The 24451-nt window shown below is 39.0% G+C and overlaps 1 protein-coding gene across 2 annotated transcripts in view; it reads left to right on the forward strand.

The window, feature by feature from the left end:
- Window positions 1–24451, forward strand: part of AAK1 (AP2 associated kinase 1) — a gene marked incomplete at its 3' end in the record, with an annotated part of 177438 nt that overhangs the window by 127911 nt on the left and 25076 nt on the right. The window contains exons 9-14 of one of the 2 annotated variants that reach the window (XM_084235555.1): window positions 633–712; window positions 4709–4863; window positions 7463–7779; window positions 15797–16029; window positions 17621–17778; window positions 19241–19345. In XM_084235555.1, coding sequence (XP_084091681.1) covers window positions 633–712; window positions 4709–4863; window positions 7463–7779; window positions 15797–16029; window positions 17621–17778; window positions 19241–19345 — 1048 coding nt within the window. Of the gene's footprint in view, window positions 1–632; window positions 713–4708; window positions 4864–7462; window positions 7783–15796; window positions 16030–17620; window positions 17779–19240; window positions 19346–24451 lie in introns of both variants that reach the window. The other variant, XM_084235556.1, reaches the window with a different exon arrangement.

Consider the following 24451-nt stretch of genomic DNA (forward strand, 5'->3'; position numbering starts at 1 on the left):
TTGAGTGGTGGTAAGAGTTCTCTAGTGGTCAGGGACAGCTCATGCTCCTTCATGAGATGTTAGCTGGATGGTGCAGATCCATGCTGAAGGAAGAAGCTCTGCTCGGCCAGTGGTTGAACAGTGCCTCACATGCTGGTAAGAGGTGCTGGCTCAGCGACCAAACTTGCAGTGGCTGTGGTTTTCTCCCAACATTCCAACTAGAAGACTGAACATATGCTGGTTTGGCACATTAGTCAACTCTAACTTCTCTAAGATCTGAAAGCTTAAATAGCATCATCGGTTACAGACATCTCTTTCCCATTCCTTTCATAACATCCTTTGTGCTGGCCTATAGGAAGAGGATACTAAGATCAAGCTCAAGTGCCCTTAGCTGGGTACAGACAGTTGAGAATGACAAGGAAGGAGTATGCTGCATGCGGGCTTCTCTGACCTCTGCTCAGATACTTTGCCTTCCAGAATGTGCCTGAGTCTGGTGGCATATGCCTTTAGTTAACTTTCCTTCCCAGAGATCAGGGCCTTGAAACCACCCCAGAATACCCCAATATGTATTTCCATCAACCTGGTCGTGATGGTTGTTCTTTAACAAAGAAATCTGTGGTGTCCTTTTTGAAAATTTCCTTTCAATTTCATAGAACTCTCCCATTCCTGCGAAGCTTCCTGAACCAGTGAAAGCCAGTGAGGCAGCTGCAAAAAAGACTCAGCCAAAGGCCAGGTAAGAAATGCCCTTGCGAGCACATGTCCTGCTCTAGTTGCCGCAGTAATGCTGGGGACGGTGTCTTGTGTTTCTAGATTCTTATGTAACCATGGCTAAAGGAAAGCAGGCCCTGTCTTCCCTAGGCAGAAACTGTTCTTTGGGAGTATAAAAAGGAATATAATGAAATACAATGATCTGCATTTGAAAGAGAACCAAGAACTCCAGAGCTGTTTCCTTAGCTTTGGAATAGACGCAGGGGCATTCAGAGAGGAGGCTACAGTAGATATTAAATACTGCTGTTGCAGTTATGTCCTAAACAATTGTCCTGATCTTTTTTTTAGCTACATTCAGCCCCCTAATCCTTTTACTCCCTTTCCTTCTTACTTTTTATGACTCTGGATACAGGAAAAGTCAAAGCACTGAGTTCATAAATAATGAAAGACCCTTCGGATGTGGATCTTAACTAATCACATTCTGTATAAAGTAGGGTATTCCAAGTAGCAGATGCCAAGAGACAATTAAAGAAACTATGGTTTTACATGGGGAAATGCCCCTGTCATAGAGAATGAGAATTCCAGGGAAAGTTGGAAGAACCATCAAAAAGCGAGTAAGTCTGACCCAGAGGGAGATTGGGTGGAGAAGGTTTGGGTGGAAGGACCTAGAAACTGCCACACAATTTAGGAAAAGTTCATTAAAGGTGTCAGGGAGCCCTGGAGCCACAGTCTACCACCAAAAAGTCCCTGTCTCCTGGGATCAGCTTATGGGAAGCGTGGCTTCAGGGATTTTAGGAGCACAGCACATGGAGAACTTGATCTGTTACACCCCTTGTAGATGAATTGCTGTAGGACACATCCTCATGTGCCTTCCAGATGGCTAATTCTAAGGGTAGTCCAGGTCTAGTTTATATTCCTCTTTTAGGACCACACTCCCATGACAAGGAAACATTAGCAGCAAATTATATTAGCAAAGTACCCTAGATGGGAGTATGTGAACTTTAATAGAATTGTAAAATAACTTTTATATTTAAAAAAATTCTTGACTATTTATAAAATGACTGTTATGCACAGAGAGCTATTCCAGATGTGGCTTGAAAGTAATAAGACTTTGGTTTTAACAAATGTAGCAAAACTGTATCCATGTCGTTACTATGTGGTCTGTTGAATTCTTAAGTTGACGGTGCTCACCTTTGGGAATTGGTTTGGCAGGGAGGTGATATAATTAGCTTAGTCTTTTGAGTTTATGGTCATACTGTATGAGACCCAGGCAGCACATGTACAGAGACTGAGCAAGGATCCCTTACTTTACTCCCATAAAGCACACACACTTACAAAAATGTAAACAAGAGCTAACATTTGAGTGATAGTCTGTTATGTAACATGGAATAAATAATTACCATATCATAAGACAGTGGCGCAGTGGTTGAGCGCTGCTGGTTTACGAAGCTGCCCGCGGCCTCTGCAGCGCCGGTTCGATCCCCGGCTGCTCTCCGGCCACCGGAGGAGGGTCCCACATGGTGTGCAGACCTCTCCTGCCGCCCGCTGCTCCCCTCAGCAGTGTACTTCGGTCCTTCTGCCTGCTCTGCTCCCCGCTCTGGCTCTGGTGAATTCTCTCACCCTCCCGCGCTTCTGACTGTACCCAGTGCATGTATAAACAAAAACAATCAAACAAATAAATAAATAAATAAATAAAACATGCCTCTAAAAAAAAAAAAAGAAAAAAAAAAGAATGTATCATAAGACAAATGAGAACCTCAAATGTGTCAGTGAATGTGAAACAGCATTATAAACTGTAGAGTGCTGAAAGTGTTCATTTGCATGCTCAATAATACAGACCTTACAGCTGAGAGATTTGTTATACTAAATTGTCTAATCTTAGGACAGTATTTCATTTGCATTGTCACATTTGCTCCCTGGTCCTGGGATGTCAGTTATTCTTTAACTCTGTTTTTAAATTAGGCACTATTCATTGAGGTATCATATATACCAGATACCATACAAAATATTTTATATAAATAAGATGACTTTTGTTCCCCTTGTAACAAAGCCAATGAGGTTATTGTTATTCTCGTTTTATAGATGAGGAAACAGATGCAGAATTGTAAGTTGCCCACAGTAATTAGTGGATATGTGGTTAGTAAAAGAGCCAGAACTTGAGTATCCACTCTTTGTTCTCTATACATTAAATGATTTACCCAAGATCATGTAAGACAGCTTAGAGCCAGATCTCCTAGTTTCCAGATCTGTATTTTCTCACAGCATATTTAGGTCCATACAGACTAATATTTTGAGCACTCTAAAATGGATTTACAATGATTCACAAATCTGAATTTTCATTTGCCTTATTGTGTGGGCAATATTTTCCCTATTTTATACACAAGGGACTTGAAGCTAAAAGAGGTTAAGTGATACACCTACATGGTTAGTAGGGAGCGACAGCTCAGTGACTGCAAATGCTGTTGTTTCTAAGGTGTTACCCTCAGGAGAAGACAAATGTGGAAATTTTTAGCATTTAGTTTTCTACAGAACTCTGTTCACCTTCCTCACTTTTAGTTTTATCTTTCTTAATTCCTTTTTCCCAGCATCTGTCCCATTTTTCCTTCCCACCTCCCTTCACCAGGGAGCCTCCCCAGATGTGGTAAATTTAATATTAGTGGTTCTCCACCCAGCACAAGAGTGTCCATCATAGGACACCTGTGAAAAGCCTCAGGGTTCAGAATACCTTGGAGGTAATGTCCTTGAGGAAGCCTTGGAACCATCTCTTTGATTCCTATTTTACATTTCATAGAGATTGTGCTAGACATATTTTGGAAATATCCTGAAGCTTGTTTATTTTGGCCTTCATCTTAGCTATACTCCCTGAAGTGCATTTTCAAAGGGCAATCGCTCTGATCTGAGTTAGGTGGTAGCTAGCCACCTGGACTGCTCTATATGAAGGAAGTTACCATCTGGACTTTTGTACCATCACAGAGAGAAAGCAGATCACACAGCAGTCCTCCCTGTGTTGATTTGGACTAGATTTGGCTGTGAGTGATTAAATCCAAAATGACAGTGGCTTATTTTTTTTTTCCTCATAAGTAAACAAGTCTTGAAGTTAGTAGCCCAGGCTGATATGGCTGTTATGCTCCACAAAGCCCTTAGGTGCCCAGGCTTATTCAAGTTAACCATTCTACTACCCTTATGGTTGTGGTCATTGCCTTATGGACCAAGATGGCAACATCCCTGCTCCGAGTAGCAGGTTAAAGAGTAGCCAGTAAAAAAGAGAGATAAAGGGGGCATACACACTTATTTCTCAAGATTTTTTCAAAACAATTTGCTTAGCCCTAATGTGAGACTAGAACACAGACACATGGTTACCCTGAAGATGAGGGCCTGGGCAATGTGACTTTTGTGCTGGATGTGTGTGTATGGGAAAAAAATTCAAAAATGTCTGTTTAAGGACCTGGAGCTCCTGTCATACTCCGCAAGTCTTCTACTTTAATTATTCCTTCTAGTTGCTTTATTGGATTCACTCATTAAAATGCTTTTTATTGTAGAGAGGTCATTTTGAGAGTTCTAACCAAGTTTGCGTTCCCTCTACATCTGCAAACCACCTGCTCCAAATCCCTCTTTGCATCATCACCGAAAAGTGTATTCTGGGAAATCCTAGGAGTTATTAGGTAAAAGGATCCCAGGATCAAATAAGTTTGAGATAACTGAACAATAAATTTGAGAAACACTGCGTTCTATATAGTGCTGCATTTGAGTTTCTCCATACATATTCACACATGCAAAGAAATCTGCTCAATATATTTTGATCAATATGTTGACACTTTCCCACACAGTCTTTATCCCTCACAGCTATTAATACATAATATACTGTGGGACACCTTCTGGGAAATACCAGTGAAGTAGATCTAGAAGGTTTGGATGAATGTGGAAGAGAAAGCTAATTCAACATATACTCTGTCTACTCCTCTACTGTTTTTCCGCACATTAACATGAATCTTTACTTTCTTTTTATAAATCCCTTTTCTAGACTGACAGATCCCATTCCCACCACAGAGACTTCAATTGCACCCCGTCAGAGGCCTAAGGCTGGGCAGACTCAGCCGAACCCAGGAATCCTTCCTATCCAGCCAGCCCTTACACCTCGAAAGAGGGCCACAGTTCAACCTCCCCCTCAGGCCGCAGGTCAGTTAACTAGATTGTTTAAAACTTGCTATAACTCTTTGTTATCCTGGATAATAGAGAAGTCCTGAAAAATCTGGTTTTGCTCCAGGAATGGAATTTAGAGGCCATAAAAAATAATGGCTTTCCCACAGATTTATGGTCAACTAATATTTGACAAAGGAGCAAAGAATATGCACTGGAGCAAAGAAAGTTTGTTCAATAAATGGTGCTGGGAAAACTGGGTCGCTACATGCAAAAGAAGGAAGCTTGACCACTACCTCACACCATGCACAAAAACCAACTCAAAATGGATTAAAGAACTAGACATAAGACCTGAAACCATAAAATACACAGAAGGAAATATAGGCGAAACGCTACATGATATGCACATCAAAGACATCTTTACAGACACATCACCCAAAGCAGTGATAGTGAAGGCAAAGATAAACAGCTGGGACTACATCAAATTAAAGAGCTTCTGCACAGCAAAAGAGACAATAACAAAAACAAAGAGAAACCACACCGACTGGGAGAACATTTTTACACACAACACTCACGATAAAGGACTGATCACAAAAATCTAAAAAGAGCTGATGAGACTCAACAAAAACAAAGAAAATAATCCAGTCAAAAAATGGGCAGAAGAGCAAAAAGAAACTTCTCTGAAGAAGAAATGCCAATGGCCAACAGGCATATGAAAAAATGTTCAACATCACTTGTAATCAGGGAAATGCAAATCAAAACTACCATGAGATACCATCTCACACCAGTGAGAATGGCACATATTAAAAAAACTAGCAACAGCAAATGTTGGTGAGGTTGTGGAGAAAAAGGAACTCTCCTGCACTGCTGGTGGGATTGCAAACTGGTCCAGCCACTATGGAGAGCTGTGTGGAGATTTCTTAAACTATTAAACATAGAGCTTCCATATGATCCAGCAATTCCTCTCCTAGGTATTTACCCAAATGACACAGAAACAGTAATTCCAAAGGGCACCTGCACCCTTATGTTTATAGCAGCACTATTTATAATAGCTAAGCTATGGAAGCAACCCAAATGCCCAAAAATAGATGACTGGATCAAGAAGATGTGGTACATATACACAATGGAATATTACTCAGCAATCAAAAAAGATAAACACATGCAGTTTGCAGCAACATGGATGGCGCTGGAAGGGATCATGCTCAGCGAAATAAGTCAGAAAGAAAAAAGAAAAATACCGGATGGTCTCACTCATAGCAGGAATTTAGAAAACCTAAATAAGAGACCAGGAAAAAGATTAATCAATACAAAGTAAAAATCAAAATCAACAAGCAACTATAAACCAGAGACACACTACGGAGGGGGGGAGGAGTGGGGAAAGGATGGACTAGAGTCAAAATAAGGGGGGAGGTGCAATTGTGTGGGGAATATAACCAAAACGAAAATGCATACATTGTGCAAAGATGAAAAAAGATGTAAGAATTATATAAAATAAAATATTTAAATAAAAAAAAATAATGTGTTTCCTTGAAGCTGAGCTGCCATTGTAGTTGTATGGCCCATGACTGGGAAAGGGGTGGGGCTTGGTTGTTGGAGGGGGATGGCTCATTGAATTCTGTGAGGGATTTCAAAGATCACTAGTGTCTGTCGTCTCTTTTTGCTAGTCTTGGCCTTGATTTTGTGGATGAATACATTCATCCAATACCAACCTCTTCATTTTATATACTTGTCTTTGCCTTTAAAGAAGAAAGTTGCATCTCTTTTTGTCAAAGGGGAGTTGTTTCTTAAATGTTCTGCCTCATAAAGTATATGTCACCTCTCCTTATTTTGGTATTTGTTTCTAATGAGGTGATATTTAGATACTCAAGGTTGCTGATTAAAGGAGTAATTGACTAATGGGATGGTGAATAAGGGACAGCTTTATGAAAGAGGCAACTACTAAACCTTGGAACTTGTTTTGAACTATATAAAGCACATAATTTAGCACAAAGCAGAAAGGGCCTTCCAGGTACAAAGACAGTGAGACTCTTGTGGGTATTGGGATTATCTGTTCATTTATTGTTACTGAAATAGTTCTGGGTTCTGCTGCCTGTCACTACCAAAACATCAATAAGCAGTGACAGGAATTGAATCTATAAACACTTTTATTTTTCAGATCACTGGCCATTGACCTGAAAGAATGTTGGGTATAGCATTCTGAGCTGGCCTTTTTATAATGATATAAAAACAAGACAGTTATTCATAAGCAAACAGCCCATCAGAACAGCCCATTACAGTTGATGTTTCTGGTATTCTTCACATTCAGCCCCCAGAACTTGTTACCAGCCTCCCATTTATCTTGACGCTTGCACATCTGATGGCCTCAATGTCCAGCACTCCTTTGGGCATCATCAGGGCAGGAATCTCTGTTCAAAATAAGAGTTTTAGTTTAAAGAAAACAGATCATTAGTTATATAGTGTGTACATGCAGCCTGTGCTATGTGTCTATATGCAATTTCATATACTAGATATGGTGCCCTTCCCTTCCTCCCTAGCCCCTTATCATTATCACTCCTTTTCTTGTTGCTTTGGCAAAAAAGAAAGATGTGTTTGTCTGGAAAAGTTTTGAGCTATTAAATGGAGTTTATTCTCGTTGCAGGATCTAGCAATCAGCCTGGCCTTTTAGCCAGTCACCCCCAACCAAAACCCCAGGCCCCTTCTGGTCAACCTCAACCCAAGCAGCCACAAGCTCCACCTACCCCACAGCAGACACCTTCCACTCCGGCCCAGGGTGTGCCCACTCAGGCCCAGGCCACACCCCAGCACCAGCAGCAACTTTTCCTCAAGCAGCAGCAGCCACAGCAGCAACCATCCCAGCAGCCACAACAGCAACAACAGCAACCACCATCCCAGCAGCCAGTGGGCACATATTACCAGCAGCAGCAGCAGCAACAGCAGCAGCAGCAGCAACAGCAGCAGCAGCAGCAGCAGCAGCAGCAGCAGCAGCAGCAGCAGCAGCAGCAGCAGCCCCAGGCTCAGCAGGTAAGGTCTGCTTTGCATAGTTGAATCATCACTGTGAAAAGCCTACTAAGTATAGCTGTCTTCCTTGGGGAAGCCCTGGGGAGACAGAGCCATAAGCACCACACATGATTTCTCACAGATGTAGACAGGGTAGCTTTGAATAGTAGTGCAGTCACTGGATCACTCAAACCCCTTTCACCTTTCTTGTCAGTTAGGAGAACTGTTTACATGATTGAGGAACTTCAGGGAAGGAGATATATTTTATGAACTCTTTTCCCCCTATTATAACTATAGCACCACTATCATGCCAAAACACAATTATATTAATTTTTATAAAATGTCCTGTAGGTTTAACTCTTTCTGATGTTGCAGAATTTAAGTTGGCTTGTTTCATGAGAGTCCAGACAAGGTCCATCTGTTGTATTTAGTTGTGGTATATCTTTTTTTCTTTCATTATTTTTTCATGTATTTTTTTACCTTTTCTTATTATGAACATAATTATTTTATAGTGATTGATTAATCTTTTAAGTTCTCATATCTATAGGTGCCTTCTCTGTATTTTTCTCTTCCCCTTTGTCACTTTTTTTTTTTTAAATGACTGGATCATTTGTCCTATAAAATTTTCCACATTCTGGATTTGGCTAATGGCACCCTTATGGTGTCATTTAATATGTTCCATCATCCCATGTATAAACAGGAATTTCTTGAGGTTTAATCAATATTCAGTTCCGTTTGATAGTACTTTGTTGTTTCAATTGTATCACAATTGCATTACATACAATAGATGGTTGTCCTCTCTTTTATTAATATTAACATCAGTCAGTGGGTTTGGTGTTGTCTGTCTTATCCATTCATTTAATATTCCCTGCCAGCTTAGCAGCCAATGCTTATCATTTCCTAAATCCGTTAATTCATTAGGCATGGCAAAATGGTGATATTCTAGCATCACTCTTCACTAAGGGCTAGAATTTTTCTATGAAGAACTTTTCTTATCACCTATTTGGTTACCCTGAGGTACTGTTTGTACAGAACTGATAGGAAAAATGCATGATTCTTTCACTTTATCAGTTTTCAGAATGAATTTGTTCCTAGTGTTATCCAAAGATGACCAATGAAGATTTTGTTTTGCTATTATTATGAACCCTTGAATTTTACCATATTTGATATGGTATATTTCCATGCATTATAGTTTTAAAAATTTGTTTTGATGTTCAGATTGTCCCAATTTGGTGGAAGTCTCTTCAATTTGCTCCTGACTCCTTTGACTGTGACTCAGTAGTCTTTAATGGTTTTCCACTGTTCACGGTTACAAGCTGTTCCATACTTATTCTGCCCTTGACCTGAAATGAGACATTTCTGGAAGGAACTCTGTTTCCTGTTAATTGGAAATAGAATTCAGATACTACAGTTTTGGTGCTAGAGTACTTATTTCCTAGTAGGCTTGTTATTATTTTTAGACCTTTTAAGTGGATGGTTAGGAAATACGTTTTGTTAAGAATACCATGAATTCAAATTTTTATTCCAACTTCAGATTTGTAATTGTTACAGGGCAGCCCCGATATAAAACGGGTTGCCTGGCTGTGGGTCCTTACCCGTGCTCTTAAAAGGGACTTATTAATACTCCATTGCAGGCACATACAAAAGGTTAATAAAAGGTTTATCTACACGGGAAGGGGAAATGAGGAAATGTACAACTCAGGGAGAAAATAGGGAAATAAAGTCTTAAATGCGTCCTACCCGATCCGCCGACCTGGAAACCCAATGGCACTCTGAGAGCTGGCCAAGAGCCGAGAGCTGGCGGAGAGCCTAAAGGGCCCCCCCAAGGCCCATGTGTCTGGTTTTATACCAAGCCTGGCTGCTTAACTCCATCCTCAGGTTCCAACAACCTTCCCTTTGGTGGTGATGGGATTTGTCTTTCCCAATGTCCTGATGGCTTTGGTCTGGAGTGGGGGTGGAGTTCACAAAGCCTGTATGGAATTAGCTTAGGACATCCTTTTCCCCCTAACATAATTACAAGATTTTTGACTAGTTTTGTTGTAGAGCAACCCCGATACAAAACGGGGTGCCTGACTGTGGGTCCTCACCCGCGCGCTTAAAGGACTTATCAATGCTCTACTGCAGGCACACGTGAAAGGTTAATAAAAGGTTTATTTACAAGGGAAGGGGAAATGAGGAAATGTACAGCTCTGGGAGAAAAGTGGGAGACAAAGTTTTAAATGAGTCCTACCCAATCCGCCGATCAGGAATCCCAAAATGGCGCTCTCAGAGTTGGCCGCCAGCCAGGAGCGGTGAAGCCAGGAGACGAGCGATCGCGAGCCAGAGAGCCCAAGGCCCACGTGTTTGGTTTTTATATCCAACCTGGCTACCCAACTCCACCCTCAGGTCCCAGCCACCCTCCCTTGGTGGTGATGGGATTTGTCTTTCCCCATGTCTTGATGGCTTTAGTCTGGAGTGGGGGTGGGGTCCACAAATCCTGTATGGGATTAACTCAGGACATCATTTCCCCCTAACAGTTTCTTGGATTTTATATTTGTATTTTTATCATCTGAAAATAGTGATTCCTAACAGCATTAACATAATTACTTAATTGATTTATAGTATGAAGATAACAGTACCAGTGTGGTTATTGAAAACAGTTCAAGATTTCTTTGCTCTTTTTTACCTTCAGGATCAGGACAGTTTTTTTTTTCCTCTAGGGAGTATGGCTGCTAGTTTAATACAAAGGTTTATTTGCTTTATTTTGCTTTTGATTGATTTTAAATTTTGTTTTGTGAAAATATAAAATATTTACATAGTTCACAGTTAAATCTGCAGAATTCTTATCCCCTCTATCCTATATATAGATACCCTCATTCCTGTTTGCAATTTAGAGTTCCTTTTTTCATACATATATATATATGTTTATGAAATATGTATATATCTCTATATATGGTACTATATAATATGTCAGTTTATAATATAGTCTATATATATAATATAGTTTATTTAGTCAGTCCGTTGTTGATAGACATTTGTTTCTAGCATTTTGCTGTTACAGGCAACTGTTTATTAACATTCTTCTTTACTAACCCTTTAACTTTTTGCCCCATTAAGCAAACAATATCTTCTCAGTTAATCCTGTAACAGGATTTGGGATGTTTGAGCTTAAGATACTGATTTTTGTTCATCAGCCCTTATTTGAGCTTTGTTTATGTACCTACTACACAGTCTTTAACAGTGGGGAGTAGAGAGACATATAAGAGTATCCCTATCTTCAGGAAATTATAAGAAAATATCATTAAGTATGACAGAGTATACTGAATATTTTGAGTGTTTAAAGATGGGAGTGTTTAGTAAAGCAGATATTGCTATTGGGAAATAAGTTCCAGAAAGGCTTGAGATGATGTAATCATTGGGTTCATATTTAGATTATTCCTTTCAGTGTCATCATTGCTTTATCCTGTGAGTTTAGGAAAGCATTTTAATCTTGGCTACTTCTGAATCCCTTTAAAGAGAGTTTACTTCTGTGACTCAGAGATCCTTTATGGGCTGCTGTTACACTCTAGTATGTAGAGTCTCAGATGCAAAGGCAGATGGATACTCTCAGACTAGCTACATAAAGCTACTTGGAAGTCCAGTCTACAGCACAGAAGGCAGCATAGTGCTGGCAGCATAGTGAATGGAACCTGGCAGTGTAAGGTGCTACTATGTTCATTTAAAAATTTTTTTTTTTATAGATTTTTTTTTTTTTAATAGAGGCATGTTTTATTTATTTATTTATTTGTTTGTTTGTTTTGTTTATACATGCACTGGGTACAGTCAGAAGCGCGGGAGGGTGAGAGAATTCACCAGAACCAGAGCGGGGAGCAGAGCAGGCAGAAGGACCGAAGTACACTGCTGAAGGGAGCAGCGGGCGGCAGGAGAGGTCTGCGCGCCATGCGGTACCCTCCTCTGGTGGCCGGGGAGCAGCCGGGGATCGAACTGGCGCCGCAGAGGCCGCGAGCAGCTTCCCAACCCAGCGCTCAACCGCTGCGCCACCGGGGAGGCCCTACTATGTTCATTTTAATGCCTCGAGATTCCCCTCATGAGTTTTTAGGCCAAACTAAATTATTTCCAGCTGTCCTTGCCTTTGGCCTCAGCTCTGTTCATAGTTGTTAGTGAGACGTTCATCTTTTGTGGAGTATCATTCTCAGACAGGCTTTTATTCACTCTGCATTTCTTGCACTTTGTCCTGCCCAGTTTCAGGCAACCCAGCAACCAGCAATTGCTCAGTTCCCTGTGGTATCCCAGGGAAGCTTTCAATAGCAGCTGATACAGAATTTCTACCAGCAGCAGCAGCAACAACAGCAACATCAGCTGGCCACAAACTTGCATCAACAGCAGCTGCTGACTCAGCCTACTGCCTTGCAGCAGAAGACCGCTGTGGCAGCAGCACAGCAGCCCCAGGCCCAGCCAGCCACAGCCCCACAGCCACCCCCTGCCTAGGAGCCAGCAGTAAGAATCAGCCAGGACTCAGCACAGAAGCAGAAAGGACTAGGGAATGGGTGGGAAGAGGGTGTAGCAACTACAAGGGGGCACTTTAGATAAGGGCTAAGCCTTTTCTGCATGATTGGTCTGAAATATTTGATCTTTTCTTGATATATCTAAGAACAAGATGAGGTAGTCTATAGAAGACAGGTTTTTAAAGAATCATTCTAGGCTGTTGCTGAAGGTAAATATTCTTATTTATCACTCTAAAATTAGACCAGCAGAAAAAGCTGTTTATTTTCTCTGTCAATGTCATATTGAGTGGGTAAGGAGTTAGGTAGGATTAAAACTAGTCCCTTTTCCCCCTTCAAGGGGCAGTTTGACCACTATGACCTTTCCAGCCTATGAGAGACCTCCCTTTTACTCTGAGTCCTGTATTTGTTCTTTTTTTTGGACGACATTACTAGCCAACTCTCATGCAACACCCTTCAAGGGCCTGCTTGCCTAGGACCATTTGCCTAATCCCTCTGGGCACCAGAACATGTAAATACTGCTTGAGCCTTCTTGTCAATTGGGCGTGTCCGCTTCTAGATCTTAGCTGAGTACAGCATCAGAACCTCTACATCCTCTCAGATTGACCTCTACTTTTTCAGCATCCTTGGGAACATTGTTCTTTGATCTGATAAGCTCTCTTAATTCTCTACTCATATTTTTCTGAATGTAGAAAATTTTATAGTGATAGAAAAAGGCATTTTAGGTACCCAGCACATAGAGTATCCCGGGTACTCTCTTATTCCCCGCAAAGTCCAGAGCTACTAGATGAACAAAGGTAAAGTAAACCATCTTTCCGAGGATTGATTTCTAATAGTTTTCTTGTCTGTCTTAAGCCAGAAAACCTACATCCCTTCAAAAGGAAACAGTGCTCTAAATAGATTGTCTTACTTTAAGTCTAAGCTAAGTGTGTTCAGTGTCTTTACACCTTCATTTTTGAAACAACTCAGTCTTCCTGCAGGCTTGTGGTAGACAGCTACTCTGTATTTTTAACAACAGGTAAATTTTTTTCTTGGTTATGGAAAAAATTTAAAAAATATTGTATGAGATACAGTGTACTATATAAAAATTGCACTCCCTTTTATGATTATATATTTTATCTTATAGAAAAATCTTTAACAAGGTAGATATCTGAATTTGGTGAGATCTCAATTATCTAGTAAACTTTTCTCAGTTAATAGAATGAAAACCTGAACTCCAGACTAGAAAGTTATTACCTAAGACACACAGACTCATAGCAGCAGAGCTGGGGCAAGAATCTGAGGATCCTGACCTGGATTCAAGAGTAATAATAGCAAATGCTTTTCCAGGGTCTTGGAGTGATTAACTGCCACTGACTACTTCTCAGAGGTTCCCCTCTGCTGCCCCTGAACAAAAGTACCCACTTCCTTGGGAGTGAATTATGAACCATCTCCTTGTTCCTTAGATGAAAAAATTCTCTGAGCACTTTGTTCAGGGTTGGTTGGTTGTGGGACTGAGAAGGAGCACAACATGCTTCAGCCAGGAGGCAGAGAGCTTCCAGCTCTGACCCATCCTCCAGTGACCCTTGGCAAGACTTAACTAGAGAAGCAAGTGAGTGAATGTAAACAATACTCTGCCGTATCTTAAAACATTAATCTGCAAAGATAAAGTTGGCTGTGTGCCAGTGGTATTTATTGCCATCTTAAAAATAGCCAAAAGAACGAGAACCTGAATTGTTCAAGATCCCAGCCATCCAGCCATTAAAAATCATGGGTATATGATTTTTATGAACAGTATGAAAATGCTCATAAGAAAGATGGGAAAGTATGTACTTGAAAAAAGACAAAAGATATAAAAGAGATAAGAACTGTTGTACTAGAGAGGTGGAGTGGAGGTCTAGGTGTTTTTTTCCTCTTCTGTCAGTATTCTTATATTTCTTGATGTGAATTGCACTCCCTTTTATAATTATATATTTTCTCTTATAGAAAAATCTTTAACAAGATAGCTATCTGAATCTGTCTTGCTTCCCTGTGGTCTGTCTTCCTCCTCCTCCGCCTTCCTAATCCCATCTTCAAATGAGGAGACATGTGGTACAGAAAAGAAGTCCTGAGCTGTAATAACTGTCTCCTATAGTTACTGTTGCAGGTGTAACCTTGGACCCTGAAGGAAGTTGTGGGACGGGAACACTAGTCTTCTTTATAGAGCACTCTGCTTCTCCCTCAGAGATGCGGTCAGCTGCTTTACCCTCTAACCTAAGTTTGATAGATCATAGAACCTTCTATTCTGTCATTCCCTATTGGTGAATAAGTTAGATATTCACATAGGCATATAACTTATCTCAGTAAAATTGAAAGTCTGAGTCTAAAGAAGTACAGAAATTCCTAAGCTATCAGCATCCTGACCCAAGTAGCTAAACACTCTGGTTTCCTTTCTCTCTCTCACTCAGGGCCTCCCTTTGAAACACACAAAAATGTGGGAACTAAGGTGCAGCACGGAGGGACAGCTCTAATCGGAGATGAGGGCCTGGTGGGAAGGGATAGGTAAATACCCAAGACATTAAATAGTCAAAATCATTTTATCTCTAGATTGACAGAATTAAAGGTTGGCTGGTTTAACATTATTTTTGTTCATTTTCTTGACATAGCACGTTGTAGATCATGACTTATGCTTAAAGATTAACCATGTGGCCACAAGGATATTCTCACCTTTTTGTTTTCCTATGACAGTTTGTCCTGCCTTCAGAAAAACACCCACATCTCAGGAGAACTTGTATTATTAAATCAGTCATCATCAAGGGCTTTTAAATTTTTTTTTCCCTTATTGTATTCTTTACCTGAATCTTCAGCACCATTTCCAAACTGAAGATTGGAACAAATTAATCCTCCTGCCCCAATGCTGTATATTTTCTCAGGGGTTGCCCCAGTAAAGAATCAACCAAAAAAGCCAGCACTACCACTTATTAATCACAGTGGATTCTGTCTAACTTATTCCTAACTAGTAGTCTAAGCTGTGTTAGAGAATCAGGGATCTCTCAGCAGAAATCTTTCAGTTCAAATGTGTTTTACCAGGAGGTATGTCTTCATTAGCTTCTGACTGTGGCGGAAGAAGTGTAAAGCCTGCCTGTTGGAGACATTCTGAATGAGTTCCTATGTGACCCCAAAAGCAGAAAGATAAGATACCTCCTAGATCTTTAGAGTTGGATATAGCTTCTGTGGTCATATTCTGGTTGAATTGCGTATGGTGACCCTTTATATTGTTGCTGATGAAAATTGAAATTTACACCTAAGTACCAAATGAATACCATATTGATACCAGTCCCAGAATTGCAGCTCTGAAGTTCACAAAATCTATTTTAATTTTCTTCTGAGTATTATTGATAAACTCAGCCATTTAGTCCCATGTTAATGCTCATGTGGCATTTTTTATTACACTGGTACATTTGTTTTTCCTTTCTCCCCTCTTTTTCTCCCCCCCTCCAACCTTTTATGAAATACTTTTTAATCACTCTTCCCAGCAGATTCAAGCTCCAGGAAGACAACAGCCAAAGGTTCAGACAACTCCACCCCCTACTGTCCAGGGGCAGAAACTCGGATCTCTCACTCCTCCATCATCCCCCAAGACCCAGCGTGCTGGGCACAGGCGGATTCTCAGTGATGTAACCCACAGTGCAGTCTTTGGGGTTCCTGCCAGCAAATCAACCCAGCTGCTCCAGGCAGCTGCAGCTGAGGCCAGTCTTAATAAATCCAAGTATGTAGTGCTTCCTATTTATCCTTCATACTTTTGTGAGTGAGGGCTACCAGAGGCCATTACTGTGTGACTCTTTGCATATGTATGTAGCTTTGTGTAGAATTATGTGTAGTGGTATGCACTATGTTTAATAAGAAACTGAATTTGCCTGTAGTGTGTGGACCAAACTGTTCTAAAGAAACAATTTCCTACTTACTTTAGTTTCCCTTTTCTTATCCATTGCATGCTTTATATAGAGTGTTTTCTAAATTCTTGATCTAACCAATTCTCTATGTACTGAAGGTCTTGCATTGGCTCCCCATTACTTGTGTGATAATATCTAAACTCACTGGTTAACAAAGACCTGTTTTATCACGTTGGTGGACTTACCAATATCCATCTTCACAGGCACTTTTGTCTTACGCCATCTCCCCAAACTGCTGTTGTCCTTTTTTTTTTTTTTTTAAGATTTATTTATTTATGTATACAAGAGCTGGGGTATAGGCCAGAGGTGCAGGGGGTGAGAAGATTCACCAGAGACAGAGTAGAGAACAGAACAGGCAGATTGACTGAAATACACTGCTGAGGGGAGCAAGGCAGGAGAGGTCTGATGCTCCACAAGGGTAGCTCCCTGTCCGGGATTGAACTCGTGCTGTGCTGCAGTGGCTTCTGATAGCTTCATAGTGCTACAACTTAACCCTTGTGCCACCAGGGAGGCCCCTGCTGTTGTCCTTTTTGTCCACCTCAGAAATGCTTCTGTATTTATAAACATGAATGTCAGAAGTCACTTTCCTTTGGTATTTCCTCTGGTATCAAATACAATTTTGTCTGAGCTTTTCTTTTTTTGATCATGTCACATGACATTATCATTATCTGTGTTATCTAGTGACATAGCCTGTGAGTTCCTTCAAGACAAGAACTGTGTCATAACCTCTGTAAATCCAGTGACTTACTCTGTGCCTGACAGAGTGTAATGAGAGATTGTTGAGTGAATGCAACTTTCCACCCTCAGTTTTCTTGGAACCATGCATTCTAAAGTTTTAAAATCTTTATATCATTAGCTAAATGCAAACAGTATTAAGAAAGATGTTTGAAGAAAATTAGGTAACAATACCTAGAAGCACAAGAGAGTGACTTCCTTTATTTCTCTTTAATTGTGATCATGACCTCTGATGGTGACCTTTCAGTCCTATGATTGCTACATCTTAAGAGATGGGAGGCAGCCTGACTAGGCTTCAGGTCCATCCCCTCCTCAGCCAGTCATTGTGCTTGTTACAGTGGTCACCCCATGATGCATGTGCCTTAGAATAGGTTGCTTTGGGATCCTGAATTGAAAGGATTTGCAGTCAAGACCAAAAATCCAAGCAAGAGATTAATTAAAGGAGTTGTGGGAGGAAGTGAATCATGAAGAAGAGGGAGAAATTTTGTTTCACACTGTGGAAAGGGTGTCTGTAGAAACTGCTCATTTGCTGTGGAAAGGCCTTTTAGAAACACATTATGGAACATAATGGATTGATTCAGAAAAGAATTTGATCTTGAAACAGAGAAAGTAGGTTGACGCTTTTCAACTTTTGTTTGTTTTTTTATTTCTCGGGGATGGGAACCAACCTAGGTCTGCAACCACCACTCCATCAGGCTCCCCTCGGACCTCCCAGCAAAATGTTTATAATCCATCAGAAGGTTCTACATGGAATCCATTTGATGATGACAATTTCTCCAAACTCACAGCTGAAGAATTGCTAAATAAGGATTTTGCCAAACTGGGTGAAGGTGAGTAATTGGTGTCTATTTGTGATATTTGAACTTTATCTCTAGGGGGATATGCATGTGAAAATATAAGCTTGGTTCAGTCTTTCCATCAAAGGCTTAAGTTGAAAATATGCATGCAAATTGATACGCACATTTACCATGTCACTAAAGTTTTTTTTATCCTCCAGAAATTCTCATCTGTTGTGGCAGCAGGGAGAGATTGCATAGATCAGGATGATAGTGTCAAGTATGGTCACTCCTTGGAGAAGCATGATAGTTCCCTTGTCTTAAGTGGGTTTGTTATCCCAGAAAATTGAAATGACTTGCTCTTGAGTTTGCCCTCACATGGGCACTGAATTTTCTTCTGCGATCAGAGTTCTGTACCATTGTTGACTTGCTACAGAGAAGAGATCAAATAAATAGAAGGTGCCATTTCTGCCTATAAAAATTCAGAGTCTAATTTCAAAAACAGGGGACACACACTTTGGTAAACAAACAACACACATCTGGGAAAATTGTACATGATATAGTTTATAAAGACTACGGCCCTGCAGATGAGAGCACAGCGTAAAGAAATGATTAGAACCAAATGATTGATAGAAACTTTGACCAAGCATTTTAGCTCTCTTATTTTATGAATGTCTTTTAAAACTCTATATTACTTTCTTGCCTTTTAAAACAAAAAAGAGGGCATGTGATTTAACTTCATTTGACAACAGGTTGTCAAATTGTTTCATTGTTACATACACCAGATAGTGTTTTAGAGTTTAAAAGTTCTAGAATATAAATAGAAAACTGTAGTATTTTTGCACTTCATAACAAGATTCCCAAAGTTTTAAAATCTTGTGTCTATTTTTAATAGACATTTAATAATGATTTTGCCCTCTCGCCTTCTTTGTTATTGTCTCTGTCTCTCCTGGCATTTCACTATTGCCATCACCACACTCTTATCATGTGTTCTGCTAAACTCTTTTCAACCTGGAACGCTCATCACCAAATTCATTAGAATTATGTAAAAATAAATAGATGACGGTTAAGGGCTAGAGGCATTCTACCCTATGTAATGTGCTCAAGCTTTAGGGCTTTAGCTCTGACTGTCTCTTGTTGCTTTTCATTTACTTGTTTAATTTTTTTGGCAAAGTATAAGGACCATAAAAATTACTATCAACCGTTTTTAAGTGTACAGTTCGGTAGTGTTAATTACATTCACATTACTGTATAACCAACTGCCAGAACTCTTTTTCATCTTGCTCTTGCAAAACTGATTTTTTTGTCTCTTGATTCTTAAAACTTCCTTGCCTTTTTCAGCTGTTCTCGAGGTTATTGCAAGGACTAGACAAAGACTTTCAATAGCTGAGGTGTTGCCATGATACAGTAAAAGAAGTCAAGGCTAGAAATCATTGCCTAGGGTGCCCTTCACTTCCAACATTTGTGGGTCCACCTTGAGATTCTCAGTGAACTGAATGGTGTATTCCCCCTCTAGGCAAACATCCTGAGAAGCTGGGGGGCTCAGCTGAGAGTTTGATCCCAGGCTTTCAACCAACCCAAGGTGATGCTTTTGCCACTTCCTCGTTTCCTGCTGGAACCGGTTAGTATGGGCAACACCTGAAACACAAAGCTCATTGTTGCTCCCTCCATGCTATTTCTACTCCACAGATAACTCTTGCATGGCAGGGAAGTCCAAATCCTGATAGTAACTTATGCTTTCCTTTATTCAAAAGATTTAAAGAGGAAAAAAATAGGAATAGAGGAAAACCCTAATCAAATGAATTAAAATGACAGAATGACCTGGCTATAATATATAGGATGTGTTCCTGGTAGTTTGTGGACATGTTTTAAGCAAATATTTCTAAATTTGTTCTTGAGGAACACCACTCTGTAAATCTCTTGTAATTGTGTAGGTTCTTTGGAGTGATTGGAGGAATTATAAGAATTAGATATTCTGTCTTACATCTGAGATTCTACTGAACTGCATATGTGTGTTATACACACACTTACAGGAAAAGGGAGGTATCTTTTTAAATGAGACTTTTTTATTTATTTATTTTTTAAATTAGAGCTTTGGGAATTTTTTTTAAAGATTTATCCATTTATGCATACAAGAGCTGGGGTACAGGCCAGAGATGCGGGGGTGAGACGATCCACCAGAGACAGAGTGGGAAACAGAACAGGCAAATTGACTGAAATACACTGCGGAGGGGAGCAGCCGGCAAGACAGGAGAGGTCTGCTGCGCCCTGTGGGTTTCTCCCTGGCCAGCTGGGGATCGAACTCATGCTGCAGAGGCTGTGGATTGCTTCATAGTGCGGTGCTTAGCCCCTTGTGCCACCAGGGAGGCCCCTAAATGAGCTTTTTAAAACAATTATAAAAGCAATAATAAAAAACTACTTTTCCCCTTTATTAATAAAAATTACACATACTTATTATGTAAAACTTAGTAATTTACAGAAAAGTATAGCACAGGGACACCACTTTGATGTCTATTACTGACATTTAATCTTTCTAGGATTATCGGTATATTTGCAAGTGTAATGAAAATTATAGATCCCCTCTCACCAAAATATATCACCACAATACATAATTTTCAGCCTCAGCTTAGGACTTTAATGTGCATCTATATAATTATATTATAAAACTTAATTTTTTCACTGGCTCATTTCCCCCACATCATTAAAGAAACTCCTAAAATACAATTTTAAAATATTTGTATTGAATTCCTTTATATGGATATATCCTAATTTATTTAGCCAAGTGCCTTTTTTAAAAGAAGGCTTTCTGTAACACAGTTTGTTGTTTATTTTATAAATGTCCTATGGGAATTAGTAGTAGTAAATCACACCAATAAATATGAACAATAAATATGAACCCAAACATGCTTTTTAATGGAAGAACAGTAACCTATAATATTTAATGTCCCCTTTGATGAATATTTAAGTTCTTAATTAATTTTTCAGCATATAAATAATCTTGAAACAACATTTTTGTTTATATCCTTTAAATTTCTTTGTGATACTTCTGAGAGATTTGCAGAATCATCAGATATGTGTATGTGAATAATTTTGGTAGATATTTCCCAATTGCCCTTCAAAAAGCTACCTAGACTTTATTTCTCTCACTCCACACTTCCCTTTTCTCTGCCCAGCCCAAGTCAGAGACTGTAAGCAGATATTTACTGGCCATTTTTATTTCTTTTGGGATTTGTATTCTTCATATCCTTTTTCTTTTAAAAAAATGTTCTTTGTTCATTTCGTTTTTATTAATTTGTAAGACATATATGGTATGTTACATGTTGTAAATATTTTCCCTAGTTTTTCACTATTAGATCATCTAACTCTCAACAACCCTTTGAAGTTGGCCCATCTTCCCCATATCAGTTACAGTTGTGGTAGCAGGTACAGATCAGTCTGTTTTCCAGGGTCACACAGCTGCTAAGTGCAGAGCTGGGACACAGACCCTCTGGCTCCAGAACTTGCTTTCTCAGGTTTTCTGCCATGAAGTTAATTTTTGCCACTAATATACTAGACAAAATTAGTAAAATTTTCCTTGAAAATCAAATGCAGGTTTAAACTTTTTAAAATAGAACAATATGTTTAAATCTTTTATAATATTTTCTTTGCATACATCAATTTTAATTGCATGTATTTGTGTTACTTTTTTTTGCTAACCCTCTCTAGAAGTTTGCTCTTTTATAATCATTCAAAGACAACTCTTAGGGCCTCCCCGGTGGCGCAGCAGGTTGAGCACAGCGCTGTGAAGCTCTCCGCAGCCTCTGCAGCACTAGTTTGATTTCCGGCCAGCCAGGGAGTTACCCACATGGCGGGACAGACTTCTACTGTCTCGCCTGCTGCTCCCCTCAGCAGTGCTTTCGGTCCATCTGCCTGTTCTGCTCCCCGCTCTGTCTCTGGTGAATTCTCTCACCCTCCCGCACCTCTGGCCTGTACTCCAGCTCTTGTATAAATAAATTTAAAAAAAAAAAAAAACTTAAAAAAAAAAGACAACTTTTAGGTTTTTAAAATTTCCTGTTTTTCTCTCTTCTAATTCTTTAACTTTCACCTTTATGTTTTTGATTCATTTTCCTGTTTTTCTTATATTTGCTTTGTTGATATCAAGAGGATCACGTAAATTTTTAAAACTTTTAAAAAATATAATGAAGATATTTAAATTTTTTCTCTCTGTATTAGTGATTTTCATCCAACATGTGAGAGGGAAGGGAGGCTAATTATAATCTCCAGGAAGATTTTTCATAGATACTACAATAATCTCTTTTCTCCTTTTCCTTTCAATTGCCCCACCCCATCCTAAACTTTGAGGATTATACTGTTTATCAGGAGTGTTCTCTAATAGGTGTGTGTTTTCCTTGTAAGAAAATGCTGGAGTCTTAATCATATCCCATAAGTCTTTATATGATATTCTCAGTATGAATATTTTGGTTTAGACATTGGAGTTATATGGAAGGCATGCTTTTTAATATTAAGTGGATTAAAATTTTTTGTTTTTTTAATCTTTGATATCTGATCTACGTAATTTTTAAATTTATTGATGTTTTGCTCAAGTTTAAAAATTTTCAAGACCTGTTCTTGATGCTTGAAGTTTTCATATGCCACATAGTTGACCAGATGTACCAAATATACAAAGTATTGACCATTGTTCTTGACATAGATGATCACAGTGATGACCAGCTGTGGTGCAGGGTAGGGAGTCATGCAATAAGCTCTAAGAGAGTCTTCTTTCTTGTTGAATTCCAAAAGTGTGCATACTGTATTTGGCTTACTGTACAGATTGGTTGAATAAATCAGATGGATTTCTTTTTGCGAAAGGATAGCAACTTGGATTCATTTTACATTCACCCCCACTTTTAATGCATAGTTCTTATTTATCACACATGGTTATGTTTTATTGTTTGTATCAGCTGTTTTTTGAAGTTTGGAGGTTTTTTATTTGTTTTGCTGCTTCTTTCCCTTTATATTTACTTTGAAGATTATAAAAGGCAGCATATTTTTCAAAGGATTTAAAGGCCCAGTCATAAAAAAGCACATATTTTCATTAAGTTATGACTACAATAATAGTGAACATTTATTGCTAATAAGTCCACTGAATAAGTGCTTTTTTGTACATTATCTCAGACAGTGGGATTGTACGGTGAAGTGAGAGGTTAACCACAAGAGGTTAAGTCACAGCTGGAGAATGTCAGAGTAGAGATTTGTATCTGGGCAGCCTAGCTTAGAAGATGCAATCAGAACCACTTCACAGGAATCTTGTAAATCAGTGGCTCTAGACTTTTACATAAAACACTGCAAAGTGTCTTCATATTTTTCTCATTTTATCCAGCATTGTTTTATGAACATTGATATTTTTCCTTCCTTCTTGTTTATGATATGAATTTTTTTTTTCTGTGACACCTTCATTCTACACAAATGAAAGAGGATTACATCTAAATCCCAGAAATTAATGTGTGTTCATTTGTATTCAGTGCAGGATAGCACTATTTTCTAATTTTAAACCTTCATACAATAAGCAGCAATGTTGGTAATGATTCAAGGAGGATGGGACAGCATTATTTTTAACATTTTTATTCTAAAAGCTGCAAAGTTGTTGATGAGCTGTGTCTATACATTGGAGGAGAATTGCGTAGATATTAAAAACTTGACATTGTGCTTGTTAATTTAAAATAGTTTCTCTTGACAACTTCTACACATAAATATGTGAAAATTTGGAAAAATGATTGAAATCCCAAAGAAGCCACAAAAGAACTCATGACCCCATTCGAAGGGAAAAGCATCACTGACATTTTGCAGTATTTATGTCATAATTTTATTTCTGCCTGTATAAATTGTTCAAAATGAATTATATATTCAATTTTATAATTTGTTCTTTAAATATATTTCATTGTGTCCCATTTACAAATATTGCAGAGCCTTTAGAGCAGTGATTTTACCCTTCTCGTCCTCTGGCTTACCTTTAAAGAAGCTTAGTTAAAAATCACTTTAATAACATTCTCCTAATGACAAAATTATAGAAATTGAGAACAGATTAGTAGTCTCCAAGGCATGGGGATAAGAGTAAGGAGTGGGTGGGACTGTGAGGGAGTACATGAGGGAGGTTTTGTTTGTTCTGTTTTTGCTGGAGCATTTGTGTATTATTGTTGTGGTGGTACTTATGCTGATCTACAAAGAACATCAAATTGCAGGGAACTATGCACATGCACAGAAATGAGTGCATGTGAAAATTGGTGCAAACATAATTAAGTTTTATTAACTTTACTAAACAACTGTCAGTGATATTTGTACGGCAGCTATAGATCTTAGTATTGGGGAAAGCTGGTTGAAGCGATCATGGTATTCCCTGCACTAGCAGCTTCCTATGATTCCTTAATTATTTCAAAATAAATTTTTTTAGCCCACTTTACAGCAGTCAAATTCTGAGTTTATTAATCTCAACTTTAAAATGCAATTTTAAGAATGGTAAATTAGATACCAAGAGACTTGTGTTTTGATCCTGTCTCTGGTGGTCCCTTTTGGCTGGTCTCTTCTAATCTTTGTTTTCTTGTCCAGAAAATAATTGTGCTAGAAAATCCTAAGATCCCTTCAAACTGATAGAATATATAGATTTCTGTGAATCAATAATTAGTTTGTGAGGTATAGAATGACTACCTATAATATGTTAAATAAAGTCTAAGAGGTTAGGGCTTGTCTAGCC

This window comes from Talpa europaea, assembly GCF_964194135.1.
Source record: "Talpa europaea genome assembly, chromosome: 6".
NCBI lineage: Eukaryota > Metazoa > Chordata > Mammalia > Eulipotyphla > Talpidae > Talpa > Talpa europaea.